This window comes from Dendropsophus ebraccatus, chromosome 2 (genome assembly GCF_027789765.1).
Source record: "Dendropsophus ebraccatus isolate aDenEbr1 chromosome 2, aDenEbr1.pat, whole genome shotgun sequence".
NCBI lineage: Eukaryota > Metazoa > Chordata > Amphibia > Anura > Hylidae > Dendropsophus > Dendropsophus ebraccatus.
In genome coordinates this window covers 24,943,945-24,961,409 of record NC_091455.1, presented here as the reverse complement: position 1 = coordinate 24,961,409, position 17,465 = coordinate 24,943,945, and the positions used below count along the sequence as shown (strand labels likewise).

Genomic DNA, 17,465 nt, shown 5'->3' with positions numbered 1-17,465 from the left:
CCTGGCAAGAGACATGAGACCACAGCAGCCAATCACCGCCACAGTAGTGACCCACTATGGCTCTGAATGAGAACCTTCATCACCTCTGAATGAGAATGGGAGAGGTTAGGTGAAGCATGTCTTATTTTACAACATTGCCAGTCTTTAATTAAAATGTCCAGCAACCCCTTTAAGGGTACAGTGGATAGAGTTACTGAATGACTGCTGTGATCAAGGCCTTATGGCCAAAATGCGTCTAGCGTGAACGTTTTTTTTACCACCCATGTTGGATTCTACAATAAAGATCAGTCTTTTATGGACTTCGTGCTGGAAAGTTTTCTTCTTGTGACTGAAGGATTGATAGTCTTCCTTCAATTCACTATAACTTTTCATATATTTACTGAAGTCCAACTCATCCTGGATTATGAGTCCAATGGGTGGAGTGGCTCAGCGATCGAACCCTATAAGCATGCATAGAGAGACAGCTGAGTGAGTGAGGACCACCCAAAACACTACAGTGAGTAGGTAGTTCAATCAAGATATACTAAATGTATCTCAACAATACTATAGATCAATCTAATCGGCTTCCTGGCTCTTGTGATATGCTTGAAAAGAAGGTATGAAGGTCAAAATAATACAGCAGTAAAGATACCTGATGGTAGATGCCATGACCATAATGGCAGGGCCACAGAGAACATGAGTTGTGGACTTTCACACACATAGCTTCATCTCATCTTATTAAGAAATTCCCTTATTACTGTTATAAACACCATTAGATAGACATAACCCATTGGACTGGCCATATAGTGCAGCTATACTCTATTCATATCAATGAACAAAACAATGTTGACTTCAAAACCCCCGAAAATGTATTGCAAACCATGGTGAGATGTTACAAGCTACTGAATTTCTATTCAGAAGACCCAATTCTAATTGTGCTAAGTGCTAAAATTTTATTCTTTCGTTTTTCCATTCTTTTCAACTTGTGCAACGTTCCTGTGTAGGCCTCTCTGGATATGAGTCGTGAAATCATACTTGTCCGTACAAAGGTGTTGGCATATACTACACTGAAAAGGTCCATTTTCCCCATGGCAGCTCATATGTAGAGCATACATAACTTCATCCAGAAAGACAATGCCACAGTGCACACATTTAGTTGAAAGTTCATCTTGTGTACTTTTATCCACTTTCTCAGTTTTCGCTACATTCAATGGACCATCATCCTTTACGCTCAAAGGTGACTTAATTTTCTCTCTCGAGGCCCCATTGGATGCTGACCCAGGTCTGGAATGCTTCATTGCCAAGTCTAGAGGAATGTCATTATCTGATCCAACAGTGGAATATTGAGCAGGCAGGTTAAAGGTGGGATAAGGCACATAATTTGGGCAAGGGTTTGGTAGGCCAGGCACATGACTCAAGTAGTGAGGATTTCCAGGAACGGACAGCTTATATTTACTCCAAAATCTCAGCCAGTCAGATTCACTCTGGAAGTCATTGTGGACTAATGGAAGTCCAAAGAGCGGATACTGATATTTTTCTATCGGACTTCCTGGGGGAGAGTAGTTTGGATGTTTAATAGGTCGCATATATTTTTCGATTGGGCTACCTCTTTCTGAGCTGCCTTTGCTATCGGAGATAGATGAACTGTTTCCTGGATCTCCACTGCTTTCCTGAGGACTTTTTATCTGTATGTGCAAAGGTTGCATCCTTTTGTGGACATCCATAGTTTGGCTGACTATTATTGTCTGCTGAGCAGAATGGCTTTTAGTCAATGATGCTTGGGACTCATATTTATTCATAACAAGTTGCTGAGCTTCTCTCTGGTGACCTTCCATTGAATGATCATCCGACCTCCTCTCCAACGGACTTCCATTAGTTTGCTCCTCGTTGCTCCCTCTTTGATGTTTATTTAACTGTTCCGTCTGCAGTGCGTCTGGGTTAAGGCGTTTCCTTGTCCGTCTCCTAATGATCTGCTCTCCATTGTTTTGCTTAATGATGTTTAAAGGTCTGGGAGTCTGTAGAAGAGATAAAACACGTGTCAAATAAACCAAAAGTCATCTACTTTGGATGATAACATTCCTTTTAGAGGCAATCAAGTACATTACACTACGCATGCAGAATTTATTAAAGAGGAGTAATTTATGAAGAAAAATACAGCATATAATCCTAATGACTACTGTGAGAAGGCTTGTCAATACTTCCCGAGATTAACTACTAGGTCCATGCACTACATGCAATGCAATTATTTAGCACAGCTCTCAGCCGGCACATGGTTCATCATTTGGTACCACCTACTGTTCCTATGGTCTTTACATTCACCATTTGTTTTTTTATCAAGAGACAGTGGGAGAGATCTATGGTTAATGATGTACCATATGAATGGTGGGCCAGTCTTTTCTGAAGGCTGTTAAGAAATCAAGATTTGCAGGTCACCTCTAGTGCTGAGGAAAATAGATTCATTGAACAAATCGGAAAGGTTAAAGGGGTTATCCAGTGTTAGAAAAACATGGCCACTTTCTTCCAGAGATAGCACAGCTCTTGTCTCCAGTTTGGGTGGCGTTTAGCAACTCAGTTCCTTTGAACTGAATGGAGCTTAATTGTAAACTACAACTGACCTGGAGACTAGCGTCATTTTGTCCCTAGAGGAAAGTGGCCATGTTTGTTTAATGCTGGATAACCCCTTTAAAGACGTTGTCCGGGGAACAGAAGATGGATAAACCCTTCTGCTTCCCGGTGCTGAAACTTTTTCATTCCTTACGAGACATGGGGGGCAGGGAAGGGATATTTTTGAGACAAAGAATGTAAGAAAGTGAGCATCAGGGTAAAGTGAACACTTCAGCCATCTTCTGCCCCCCAGACAACCCCTTTGAGGGGTTTCCCCAATTCACAAATTGGGGGAGAAGTATCTGATTGGTGGTGTATTAACTACCAATTATGAGCAAGCTGGTCCCTTCTGCCCAAACTGAATGGAGTGGCTATGCGCAAGTTTGGCCACTGCTCTTTTCACTCTGTATCGGACCTTAGAACCGTGCTCAGCTATCTTAGAGGCCCCTATAAAAAAAAGTGTATGGAGCAGCAACTGAGAATGTGTGTTGCCACACCATTCAGTTGGGGCACAAGGACACCCATTCTCATAAATGGTAGAAACTAGAGATGAGCGAATGGGGTTCGAGTCGATCCGAACCCGAAAGTTCGGTATTTGATTAGCTGGGGCTGCTGAACTTGGATAAAGCTCTAAGGTTGTCTAGAAAACATGGATACAGCCAATGACTATAACCATGATTTCCACATAGCCTTAGGGCTTTATCCAAGTTCAGCAGCCACCACTAATCAAATGTCGAAAGTTCGAGTTTGGATCGACTCGAGCATGCTCGAGGTTCGCTCATCTCTAGTAGGAACGCCTGCCGTTGGAACTCTACCAATCAGATACTTATTTCCTAAACTGTGCATAGATCAGAGTGGCAATATTATAATGGCCCCTTTAAGCCCTTTATTGGTCTCGCATGTTGGGGCATTGAATTGGTGACCTCATCAGTGAATAAGTGACCCATAAATCATGATCTATAACTACACGTTATACTAATTAGAGATGAGCGAGATTACAGTAATAACCAAGCAAAGAACTCCAGTGGGTGCTGGGAAAATCTGGCTGCAGTCCTGGGAAACTTCTCCCAGTCACTACAGTGATTGGTACAGTGAGCTGTGGAGTGGTGGATCTAGAGCTATAGTACTTTGTACTAAGCGTATTGAAACACAGTGCTCCCTCTGCATAGGACATTTCTATGGAACTGTAGACTCAATCACTAATACACAGATTAGGCCCATCACTCATACTGTTCGTAACCACATAGTCCTCATTTAGTGACAGCAGGCAAACAAGCATACTGTATCCTGCTGTTTGTTCACACTGGGGTGTTCACAGAATAGGGGTGTCCACATATGTTCACAATGACCATGAGGGAGCAGGGTAAGGCTAGTCAGACCTAGGTCCTCCTTTCCATGGTTCTCATGAAGTCACAGGCACTGCTTCTATGATACCCAAATCTCTGCTCTAAAACCTCAGTAATTTATTGTCCGTATTTTTAGAAAACATCCCCCTGTGGATATCTAGTCATACTATCGTTTTTACATACATCACTAATTTCCTATTTGCTACATATACAACTGGACATATGACTAGGCTTGTTCGCACTGTTGGTCAGTATTTGGCCAATATTTGTAATCAAACCACGAGCAGAGCTGAATTTTTGCTACAGATACTGACCAAAACACTTCATGGGAACCCGCCCTTAGCCTCCAAACACTATGAACAAGCTGATCACAAAAATAATAAAAAATAAAAACGGTTGTCATTTGCTCCTTCTACTATCTGTGTTCAAAGAGGTAAATGCAATAGCTGAAGGGTAGACACTAGACATTAGACTACTAAACACTGACCACTAGAGATGATGGAGCCAATAAATAACTGGGTCAAGTTGTGATCATTTTATTAACCCCTTTATGACCGAGGTCATTGATGCTGGGTGGATGTCCGGGTCAAATTAATGCAATGTTCCTCCTCGCCTTCTAAGAGCCATAGCGTTTTTAGTTTTCCACAGGGCTGGTTGGGGTGTAATTTTTTTACGTCATGATCTCTAGTTTTTATTAATTATTAAATTGCATACAATGTATATAGCATAGCATAGATCAGTGTTATCGGCGATCTGTGCATAGAGCCTGCCTGATAGCAGATTCTATACACAGAACGCAGATCCGACAGGACGGAGGTAAGTGACTTACCCCTGCCTGTCAGTACAAGCGATCAGGACCCCGCAGAATGGCTGCGGGGGTCCTGATCAGTCAGTGACAGGTGCTTGTCCTACCTTAAACGCTGCAATAGCTATAAATTGTAGCATTTAAGGGTTTATAACTACCCCAAATGGGAATACCCCTTTAAAGGAAATGCAGAGGTAGCACTTTTACAAAGGACCTGGTGCTACATGTAAACCAAAGGCTCCTTGGAAGCATTACTGCCCCCCCCCCCCTCTATTTTGGTCATAAGTGCTGAAAAATATCTGATACTTATAGGAAATGTGGTGCATGTCAAAATTTAGGTACACTTACAATGAAAATTTTGGGTAACAGTATATGTATTTATTGCGTTTCTCTACCTCTGCACAGGACCGCTTCTTGACTTTCCATAGAATAAGCTTAGAACAAGATCAACAAGAAGTAGGTATCCCATTAATAATTCATGTTCTGATCATCCCTGACTTTTCTTAGGTTATAGCATTCATTGCTGACCTGGAGCCTCCTACCACCTCTATAGAAGTTCGTAAAGTCATCATCGGCCTGTCAATTCCTTCCTAGCATGGTATTCTTACACTAATGTGTGGCTCTATACAGAGAGTAGAAGAGAGTCTCATTTGCCTTTCTATAGGATCTTTTCAGCATGAGGCCGCCTGTAAGGTCATCGTAGGGCTGAGTTTGAAAGAGATGAAGAAGGGACTTTATAAGGGGCATGTAGTGAATTTATATTATCTAGAGGTGTTAAAGTAACAGATACTGTTCCTACCAGTAGGTAATGCACCAACATAGAGAATTCACATCAGGGCTCTGTTACGTCCAAGTAACAATAAATATAAAGGGCACAATACCAATAAAATGCTATTTTACCGTAGGAAATATGACCCAAAATATTCCTAGCAGTCTATTTACTGTTTCTGTATTGCTGAGCTCCAAAAATATATAGATAGGAAAAGTTTAGAATTTTTTGCAATGCTTCATTTTACCTGTCTCTCTTCTTTTGGTAAATGGGATGAGTGACACAAAATCTGATGGCAATGAATAAGCAAAGAGGAGAGGAATAAACATCCCGAGCAATAGAGTTTCCGAAATGGAAAATGCCACGCTGTGTTTTAGTGAGTTTTAGAAAAATCGGGCAGTGGTGTTATTACACAGCAAGAAGGAAAACACAACAATAGACCATTTAAACTGCACTTTATAGAATTTGTTGCACTTCATAAGTCAAAGGAAATACTGCAGGTAAAGTTCACTATAAATTCTGTTGCAGGAAAATATCTCAGTGCCAATAATATCAGCTCTCTGGGGAGCAATGGATCTCGGGCTATTTTCCGGAGGAGTAGAGAATTTTACAATAAATATTATGTGAAGGGGATAGAGAGAAAGGCTTTAACAACTAATGCTGCTGCACTAGAAGACAACCTAAGCTGGCTCTAATGAAGTGCTATATATTGTATTCGCCAGTAAAGATGTGGTAGCTTCACGGAACATGAATCGCATTAGAAAAAGTTCTGAAGGCTATTGTTTACCGAGCCCGGCGCATAAATCAAGATGTCTAAAAAGTAAAGATTCACCTTTAATGGCAATAACTCAACATATAAAAATCACTGGCATGGCATAGAGTCTGCTGATGGTTGCGTTGGGCTCGGAGAATTTGCAACTTCTCATAAACTTTCAGATTGTTGGGAAAAGCAGAGACAGATCCATTATATTCGGAATTTGTTATCTGAGAAATTCAATGGGTATTCCTATGAATAAAGTTATGGCTTATCGAGCTATAAGTGAGTGGAGCTGTATTGCGGCATTTGTGGGTTCCATTTAAAGTTGTACTAACTCAGAAAACCGTGACATATCTAGCAATAAAGAATATGGAGGAAAGACACCTGGAGATAGCGCTACTGAGATCTTTAGATTTTTTTTTTCTTTTCAAAAAGTTTTTAAATGTATCTGTCGTTATAACTTTTAAAATCTAAACCAAACATTGCTGTGTGGCATTTTCTGTTTTCTAAATTTATTTCTCAAAGAGTCAGAAAATAGGAAGTCCTGTGCATCCCAGACCATCTGAGCGCTTACAGAGAGAAGGCAGTCACGTGATTGATGGACACATTGAGCCGTGACTCTCTGTACTGACCGGAATTCCTGTGTTTAGTTTGTTTTTTTCAACCAGCACAAGTCAGAAAATCAGGAGACTGGACCTGGATTTCTGGTAAGTACAGCTTTGTTTTACAGCATGATAACAACAACAACAAAATAATGGCTGTATATGGCAAACTTGCTTTATTTTACATCTACTGTTGATTTAGATTATGAAAGTTATAACCACAGGTACGCATTAGGTCCAAAATTAGGTGTTTAGAGGTGTATCACACCTTCCTCAGATACAGGGCAGGAAAACCTGCGTAAATCAGTGCTGATCTCTCTCATTTACACAGCCAATTACACAGCTCGATACTTGTGTGTCCAGGGCTGCACAATTGTACGCAACTGTGTTATTTACGCTTTGCACCTGATAATATGTAACTCTAGACAAAAACGTAAGCAAACTGCACGCAACTGCCTAATTTATGCGCCTTGCTCCTGATAATCTGTACGCATGTGCCTAAACTGAAAAGTACTTCTACACGATCTGATCACAATCATTTTTTTTTTAAGTTTTATGTTCGGGATCACTATCATGCACCTGTGCCATCTACAGTTTGTCCTACATACAACATTTTATTTCTAGCAACATAATAAATGTTGAAAACTACTTATTGCAGTTGAATCAAGTCATAAATAAGTGACTGCACTTCATATAGAAGATTCCAAATCTATCTATTAATCAATCATCTTATTTTTTTCCTAGACCTGGCAATAATACATTTGCTTTGCCTACCGAGTGCAGTTTCTGGTAGAGGCCACAGGCGTTGCAGACGTAGCCACCATTTGCATTCTTTCGCCAAAGTGAAGTCTTTGTGGTCAGGCAGTTGGCACAAAAAACCCCGGAGCCTCTGCGTCTCTGAAAAATAAAGAAAGCAAAACATACATCAAACATGAGCAATAATATTATTTTTACAGAGAGTGAAATTAGCAGAGGTTTTCTTCAACGCAACCGTACAGGGTCTATTCTTTGGGGAGATCAACAGGCCAAGTTTACAGGCCAAATTAAGCACAAATGTAATTGTCTTCGTCACAATTAGATCTACTTGTTCTAATGAATTACTTCGCTTTTAGGAATAATATATATATACTGGGGCTGCCGGCCTAAAGTAAGGATTAAATGTCGGCTACTAAAAAAAATTGGCAGAAGAGCTGCAAAAGAAAATACGAGAAAACTATAACAATCATTTTTTACCTCTATAGATTAATGTATGGCCTGACAAGTACATGGTTATTAAGCAAATGAAACTCTACTTAAATTAGTCATAGGATTCTGAATGGATAGCACTTAACAACAAAAAGATAACTTAATCATACGGTAAGGGAAATAAATAGGCTTTAATCTTTATGGCAGTAATCAGTTTCGATAAAATTTGCAATGTAATTAAAAAAAAGGAAAGCGAAAAGTGAAAAAAGTCAAAAGTCAGCCATTTTGAACTATAGCAACCCATTTCTCATTTGGTCCCATACACTGCCTCAAATGGTTTTTTTTTTTAATTACTGTAATATACTTAATCCTACATCTGCTGATGGACTGCATGACACAGCAAATCAAGGAACTCCTTTCACAAACTCCGCCCCCACGGAACCTTTATACTAAATATGTACAACAGTACAGTAGGTTTTTCTAGACAAGACTTGGCAAAGGTAAGGAAAACAGGGCACCTAAAAGTACTATAACAGTTACAAAAATTAAAGTATGCCAGTTCTTTAAGGATTAATCCATTATTATTAATCATTTTTTGACAAGTCTAGAAGACCAGCCCATAGATGTGTATGCTTCCTTATGGGAGCAGTTTAAGCAGCTCTTTCAATGTAGAGATCTAGGAAATGCCAGAATCCGAAAAAAATAAATACTTTTTCTGAAGCTGGCAATTTCCACTAATTTATTCACAAATCTAATAGAAAATGTCACTGTCAATTGTTGCTTCCCAGCAAAAAGGCAAGAAAAGACCGCAGAGAGATTTATTAAGCATGACTGCAGAGATAATGAACCCTCTAAATTAAGGGCATTCGAAATATCCACCGGGAGAAAATGAACATGTATAGCAACAACTCAAGAACATATTACTTACCTATAAAAGGATTATTGTCATTCACAAAAGACACAGAACCTCTCTAAAATGTTCTTTATATACTAGGGACTTGTACAGGGGAATACAAATGCATTAGGGAATATCTACTTTATATATGGCTTTTTTATGTGCAACAATACAACATATGGTGGGCCATAAAGGGGGCCCTATCAATGGCAAACATAGAACATGAAAGAGCCTTACAGCAAAGATAAAGGGGGTCAACCATTAGGGTTGATTCTGGTCAAATTTACACAACCTAGTTTGATAGCAATTCAGTTCCTCTAGACAGAGTAGTGTTGAGCGAGCATGCTTGGTCGGGATCCTCGATTGAGCTTGATGCTCAACCAAGTACCTAGTGTTGCTTGGGTGCTCAATATACAAAAAGCAAATCAACAAGCTTTAAGACTGTGGATTATACTTACTGTTCCAGTCTTCGCGGCTCAGCCAATCAGCGGCTCAGCCAATCAGCGGCTGCAGCGGTGTCCTGGCAAATATAGTTAGCTGGGTGGTAAATATATTTTCAACCCTTCCCCCCACCTATAGAGCATAGACTGGCCCCCAAGGGGTTAACTTAACCTTCGGGGGGGGGGGGGGGGGGAGAATGTCACTTGTTTTCAATGGGGTTCCATGAGTCGAGCACTCGAGCAAGGAAAAGTGCTGGACTCGAGTAACGAGCACTCAAGCACTTTAGTGCTCGCTCAACACTAGTCCTTGGATGTCCCCAAGCAGAGGAAAGATTTCCTGCAAAAATGCTAATTTTTAGGACAAGCCAACCAACAACACCCACTCTTATGGCAGGTTATTTGAGTCAAATGTAAAAAAGGAAAAAAAAATTGTAAAAATAAACTAAATATTTTAAGTCAGCAGCACAGACACCACATATTAAAAGAGTTAACTCCTCTCTTTACCAGGTTCCTTATTTCAAACAAGTAAGGGTCATGTGAGATGGCTATATTGTGTATATATCCCTGAGCTCCAAGAGCAGGGTAGTAAGTCCTCTGCTAGCCAGAACAGAAGGTCTTACTCTGCAATCAAAATGAAGCTCCTATATCAGTGGCGATTCTGTAATACCTTAATAGCTGTTTCTAACAGCAGAATTTGATGGTCTAAAGAGGGACACAAAGCTTAGGGCCACAAAGAGACATAAAGAGGGACACAAAGCTTAGGGCCAGAGAGAAGGCGCAGAGTTGACACCTATCATATCCCTTGCTTGCCCAATGGGCGGGCAGGAGGAGCTTTGGGGGGGGCAAAGCAAGGTGGAGAGGAGGCGTGGCCTCCTCCCGCTCCTCATTTATCATGATTTATTCCCACTTGCAGGCATAAATCATGATCCAAATCTACACCTACTAGTAGCAGGTGTAGATTCGGTACACCGGGTGTTGAGTCGAGCGCCCGGCAGGCTGGATTCACTAGAGGCATGAATTGGCCAGAGAAAAGGGGGCAGGGCCTAATTTAAGACCGTTGTACAAGTATGATGTTCTTGATAAATCCCCCCATGGTGTACAAAGAAGAGAAGGGAGCCACAGCAAAAAGAAAAGTGGTTCCTTCATTATTGTGCCATCCAGGACAGAAGATCTTCGTGATTGCTTCTTCCATTACATCCTATCAATGACCTACTGGCCAATGCCCACTTGTCTTATTCATAAATAACAAATTTCCTCTTGATTAAGAAGTCCTACACAGGCAAGTGTTACACCGGGTACTCAATGACCCCACAGCAGTGGTGCATTTCTTTGGTCTCAAGGATTCTTGAAATATCAGAACAAGATAAATTGAAACCAGAATGATGTCCCGAGACCGTGAATGAGATTTATCTGCTTCATCCAAGAGAGCAAAGTCTAGCAAATTCACTTTAATAAACAGAAAATTACCTTTATTATAAACCAGCAATTTTCAAGGGTTTATTCCAATTTCACCAATTTATTTAACACAAGTCTGTGCTGCAGAAGGGAAGTCGATTGCCAAAAAGAATACAATGGATGTAATTGTACTGTGATACATTTAAAATAAAATCCTTTGTGCAGACATAATTTTGGCCTGAAGACTGGAGCACTTTCTTGGCAATGAATGGGCATTTGATTCATCAAGTGTTTCACAATGCATAAGAATTTAGGGGGAAAAAAAGGTAGACCCTGGTACTGAGCCAGTTTTTCTGTGGATGCGAGCATTAGCAGGAACACCTTAGCTAAACTAATTACAGACATACGTTTTCGGCTCAATTGTCAACTATTCAATTTATTATTGATACCGGGAGTATAAGGGAGAGATTTGCATAAATGCCTGGCACATGTGTGAAGTAACTTAAAGGAGAAGTCCGGTGAAATTTTTTATTAAAGTATTGTATTGCCGCCCCCCCCCCCCCCCCCCCACAAAAAAAAAAAAAAGTTATACAAATGGCCAATATACAATTATTACGGGAAATGCTTATAAAGTGTGTTTTTTTCCCTGCACTTACTAATGCAGTAAGGCTTTACCCCCTGGATAACATGGTGATGCCACTTCCTGGATAAAATAGTGATGTCACTTCTTGGATAAAATAGTGATGTCACTTCCTGGATAACATGGTGATGTCACTTCCTGGATAAAATAGTGATGTCACGACCCGACTCCCAGAGCTGTGCAGGCTGTGGCTGCTGGAGAGGATGATGGCAGGGGGACATTGAGGGACACAGGGCACTGGAGGGACACTGAGCATCCCTCTGCCATCATCCTCTCCTGTTTACTAGCATTAAAGCCTTACTTAAATCTGTAAAGGGGGAATTTACTTGAGGCAGATTTGTTGCTGAAATTTTACCAACATCCCCTATTAATTTTATTGGGGCTTTCTGTAAAATTCCAAAACCTGCTACAGAATCAAACCCCATGTAGAGAGCAGAATTTTAGTTAAACAATTTCTGCAGTAAGGCCTATTATTTTCTTGGAATTGGAGACATGCTGACTAGTGTTGGGTGAGTATGCTCAGTCAAGCATAGTGCTCAATCAAGCTTGATGCTTGATTGGGCACCTAGTAGTGCTTTTAAAATATTTGTACTATTGTAGTGAGACAGAGCTCCTGGCATCATCATTCGTGATGAGGGCAGGAGCTCTGAAACAGTATAAGGCTGGGTTCACACTACGTATATTTCAGTCAGTATTGTGGTCCTCATATTGCAACCAAAACCAGGAGTGGATTAAAAACACAGAAAGGATCTGTTCACACAATGTTGAAATTGAGTGGATGGCCGCCATATAACAGTAATTAACTGCCATTATTTCAATGTAACAGCCGTTTTTTAAAATAACAGCAAATATTTGCCATTAAATGGCGGCCATCCACTCAATTTCAACATTGTGTGAACAGATCCTTTCTGTGTTTTCAATCCACTCCTGGTTTTGGTTGCAATATGAGGACACAATACTGACTGAAATATACGTAGTGTGAACCCAACCCAGGTACAAAACAAATAAAAAGAAATAAAAGCAGCCATACTTACCTGTCCATGCTCCTCTCAATGCCCACTGGCTCTGGTCCCCTGCTCAGTGACAGCCTGGTCAGCCAATTACTGGGACCAAAGTCGGCACTGGAGGGCATCGGGAGGAGCGCGGACAGGTAAGTATGACCACCTATTGTATTTTTTCGTACAAATTTCTGTATTTTTCATCCCTTAAAGGGATGTTTAAATGAGATATGCAAAAATAAGAAGGAAAAATATATAATAGGTTAACAGGCACTCGCCGCTCGGCTGAGCAGGGGGGCACCTAGTAAAATGCTCAAGTCTCCCATTGATTTCAATGGGAATTGTTACTGGAGTTTTACAATTGAGCACTGAAAAACGCTTGACTCGAATAACACGTGGATCGTTAAGGCACCTGTGCAGTGTTCAGACAAGTGATGAATAGGAGAAATCCTGCCTGGGGCATTCCTAATGGTGAAGAGGGTGGGGAGGAGGAACGGAGGGGTGTTGCAGGCCCAGGGCACAGACACTCCAATTTGACACAGGGCTGCAAGATTAAAAGTTGCAGGAGCAACAGAGAGGCGGTGAAAGCCTAGGGCACAGACACTCTAGGCCAAGTCAATTGGACACAGGGCTGCAAAACAGACCTCAGGATATCTAACGATACAAGAGTTTTATTTTTCTGGGGGGGGGGGAGTTGCTTTAAGGGTGGCAATATGGCATTTGCCAGTAGAGTGGAGTATTCGCAGCATCATGTTAATTCCCCCCTCAGAACATGTAGTGACATTGGCCTCTGAATTGTTCTGCATTTCATTAATCAGTCTACGTCGATAGCACCAGCAGCATGCAACCGTCAGCCACATTATACATTTTCAATAACCTCTCCCACAATCATTTATCAGCGCCACAGGCTCAACCTATTGCTGTAATCTGATCCTTCTTCAATAGCTGCGAAAGACTGAATGATTTACTTTGCGCATTTTATATTTCCCTATATGAAACATACATTATAGGAGACGGCAGGCGGCGTCAGGGAAGATTCTAGGAAGAGGACGTGGTTGGTTTATCATGTAAATGAATTAGCTGTCTTCTAGAAAAGCTGAAGAATAGACATCCTGGTCATATGTTTAGGGGAGGGCAAGCTACTGTTCACTGTTATCAGTCATTTTAGACCTGGAGTGTTACTGTATTGTATTGTTCTTTACTGGGATTATGGACCAGACTAGAAATGTGCGAACCAAACAAATTTTTCGTCTGTGCTGCGCTTTTTCTTTCAATTTAACTGGTTTCAGAAAGGTATATAGATTTGTAATTTATTTCTATTTAAAAAACTCAAGTCTTCCAGTACTTATCAGCTGTTGTATGTCCTGCAGAAAGTGGTGTATTCTTTCCAGTCTGACACAGTGCTCTCTGCTGCCACCTCTGTCTATGTCAGGAACTGTCCGGAGCAGTAGCAAATTCCCATAGAAAACCACTACTGCTTTAGACAGTTCCTGACATGGACAGAGGTGGCATCAGAGAGCACCGTGTCAGACTGGAAAAAAAACACCACTTCCTGCACGACATACAGCAGCAAGATTTGACCACAATCCCCCCACACACACACACACACCTGTGAAACACGTTGTAGCAAAACTGCAAAGTGAAGTGTCCTTTTGGTGTTATTTGCTATATACTGTACACACAGAGCACGGATGTGACTCCACTCACAGCTTATGTATAAATGAATACAAATACTTAGAGAGATGTTAATCTCTGAGTCATTTCCTTGTAGGCGTATGTAACCATCAAATGTTCTACAGTTTATTTTTTCACTCACAAGTTCCCTTTTTTTCTGTAGTATTAACCTACAAACTAGATAACATGTCTGTGAGAACAGATTACAGTGAAGAGGCAGGGATTTGACTAACATTAACGGACAACAAATTTGTCATTGTGTGGCTAAGTTCATACACAGTATTGTTTTTAGCCATTTGATGTCCATCTTTTTAGATGTCCGACATTTTAAGGCCAAATACTTTAAGGTGACTTTGTACCCTCAATCTGCCCCCTCCCCCACCCCCCAAAAAAACCAAAAACAATTGTACCGTCAGATAGCTGCTTTTAATCAAAGATTTGTCCTGGGGTCCGTTCAGCAGGTGATGCAGTTATTGTCCTAAAAAACAACTTTTACTCTTGCAGCCCTGTGTCAAATTGGCATAGCTTTCCTCGCCTCTCTGCCCTCCTCATCATTAGGAATGCCACTGGCAGGACTTCTCCTAATCACCACCTGTCTGAACACTGTACATGTGCTGGATCGTTAAGGCACCTGTGCAGTGTTCAGACAAGTGATGAATAGGATAAATCCTGCCTGGGGCACTCCTAATGGTGAAGAGGGTGGGGAGGAGAGACAGAGGGGTGTCGCAGGCCCAGGGCACAGACACTCCAATTTGACACAAGGCTGCAAGATTAAAAGTTGTTTTTTAGGACAATAACTGCATCACCTGCGAAACGGACCCTAGGACAGATCTTGGATTAAAAGCAGCTGACGGTACAAGCGGTTTTAGGGGCGGGGCAGATTGTGGGTACAGAGTCGCTTTAAAATCATGGACATGATTTCGAAATAATGGACATTGGCCTCAAAATTATGAACGTCAGAGCTATAAGCTATGTAGCTATAAGAATGGGTGATCCAGGGTGAACTATTATTTTATGGGGAATACAAGCATTTTCTAAAACAGACAGGTCAGAAAAGGCCACAAGTCCCCTTTAAAGGAGTATTCCACTCAAACATAGTGAGTTCATTAGCAACTTGACCTCAGATTAACCCTCCCAACATTACAAAGAAGCTACAATGTTGCAGATAAAGCTTGCCAGAAAGTTGTTTACATCAGCCGTCTCAGAAGGGAGGGGGGAGGAAGGGGAGACAGAGAGAGAAGCTCACACACAGAGATTTTTGTGTTTTTCGCAGAAAGCAGCAGCTCAGAACTGGGGGAAGGAGACTGAACAGATAATAACAAGTATGGAAGGAATTGTTAGTCTCACCATGGGCAGCAACATATCAAATGTTACGTTTGAGTGGAATACCCCTTTAAGGCTATGCGGCTGATCCTATCAATCCCATTATGTAAGAAAACATATACTGTCCGACAAAACTTTAAGAATATTTTCCAAACATTTCCTCAATAATAAGTGATCTCTATTAAATATCCCTCCCATTAAGTGAATTTCGACTGTAACCTTCAGAGATACAAAGAAATCCCTTCCTAAAGGCTCCATTTTCTAATCAGCTATTAATGAAGAAAGTTCTAGAACGCGTGGCCCGGAGTGTCAGTAACGCCTAACAAGTTTTACATTTGCATTTTTCCAGAACTATTCCTACCACTAACATCTAGGCCTACATCTCATTAGCTGTGTAAGAAGTTTACACGTCAAGAAGTTAGTTTGTGCTGAAGGCAGAGAATTATGCCAGGAGTAGCAGCTCGAGCAATGGAATATCATTTGGGGGCCAAAACAGCTACATTGCATTTTCAGACTGTCTAACAATGTTGACCTGACATCCACTATGGTAGTAATCACTTATCAACAAGACGGCAGCCGCCCAAGTTCCGACATATCATGCACAAAATGAAAAATTCAACATCATTTCTCTAAAGCAGAAACAATTCTTGCAAACTCTGTAGTAAAATATAATAAGCAACTTAAACAGTATAAGGAAATGTTACAGGTAGAGGGGTTTCTGGGAAAAAAGGATTGATGGATAAGACATCCATCACTGATCAGGGTGCCGACACTGAAGACCTCTGCCAATAATTTGTTCAGGGGACAATGCTTCTATTGCTAAGAGACTTAAAGGGGTTATGCAGAAAAAAAAAAAAAAAAATTAAGTCAACTGGTTTCTCAAAAAGCTCAAGTTTCCCATAGTTATCGGCCGCTGTATGTCCTGCAGGAAGTGGTGTATTCTTTCCAATCGGACACAAAGCTCTCTACTGCCACCTCTGTCCATGTCAGGAAGTGTCCAGAGCAGTAAAGGTTTTCTATAGGGATTTGCTGCTGCCTCGGACAGTTCCTGTCACAAACAGAGATGTCAGCAGAGAGCACTGTGTCAGACTGAAAAGAATACACCACTTCCTGCAGCTCATACGTTAGCTGATAAGTATGGGGAAAATTGAGATTTTTTAAATAGAAGTAAATTACAAATCTATATAACATTCCGAAACCAGTTGATTTGAAAGAAAAAGATTTTTGCTGGAGTTTAATGATCGACTGTGATTTATGGTTGAAGCTGCCAGTTACTGTTCAATATCTCTGCAGCACCACCACAGGAGAAATAAGGTTTTACGTTACATGTATTCTTGCACATACTGGCACTATCACATTCAAATTGAAGGGTTTATCTAGGATTAGAAAACAACATGGCTGCCGAATTGCAATACCACATACAACCTGAGGACTGAGGTGGTGCTGTTTTTGGAAGTAAGCAGCCATGTTTCTCTAATCCTTGACAATCCCCCAAATGGCAAAAGTGCAACAAACTAGAGGCAATGTTTGAGTCATTTCCCTAAGAGCACACTATACTCTTGAGTCTTGCTAAATACATGTATTAATGGATACGGCCTATGGTTGTATCCATGCAGTGCTGGACTGACCCACCAGGGGACCAGAGGATCCTCCGGTGGGTCCCCAGCTCTAGAACCTGTACTAACACTACTGACATGTCGTTTCTCACTGGTTCTTCATTGGTGGGCCCCCAGGATTATTTTCTCTGGTGAACCCCAGATATCCCAGTCCGACACTGTATCCATGTTTCCCAGGACTCTCTAGGGCGGCATCCAACATCTCCATTAGGGATGGTCCAAAACTGCCGAGGTTCGGGTTCATATGAACCCGAACGCTCGGCATCAGATTCCCGCTGTGTGGCCGCTCCGTGGAGCGGGTGGATACAGCGGGAGGACCGCCTGGAAAACTGGGATACAGCCTATGGCGGGAATTCGGTTCGAACCATCCCTAGTCTCCATCCACCAGTAATCAAATGCTGCAAGATGAAAACTGCAACAGAGGCTCAGAATGGAGA

The 17,465-nt window shown here is 41.3% G+C and overlaps 1 protein-coding gene across 6 annotated transcripts in view; it reads right to left on the bottom strand.

Moving 5' to 3' along the window:
- Positions 1 to 200: 200 nt before the first annotated feature.
- The window catches only part of TRPS1 (transcriptional repressor GATA binding 1), a 267,310-nt gene continuing 250,045 nt past the window's right edge, over positions 201 to 17,465 (bottom strand). For all 6 annotated transcript variants that reach the window (XM_069957171.1, XM_069957174.1, XM_069957176.1 and 3 more), the window contains 2 exons: positions 7,637 to 7,759; positions 201 to 1,994 (listed from right to left, as the gene is read on the bottom strand). In XM_069957171.1, coding sequence (XP_069813272.1) covers positions 933 to 1,994; positions 7,637 to 7,759 — 1,185 coding nt within the window. In that variant the 3' untranslated portion in view covers positions 201 to 932. The remainder of the gene's footprint in view (positions 1,995 to 7,636; positions 7,760 to 17,465) is intronic.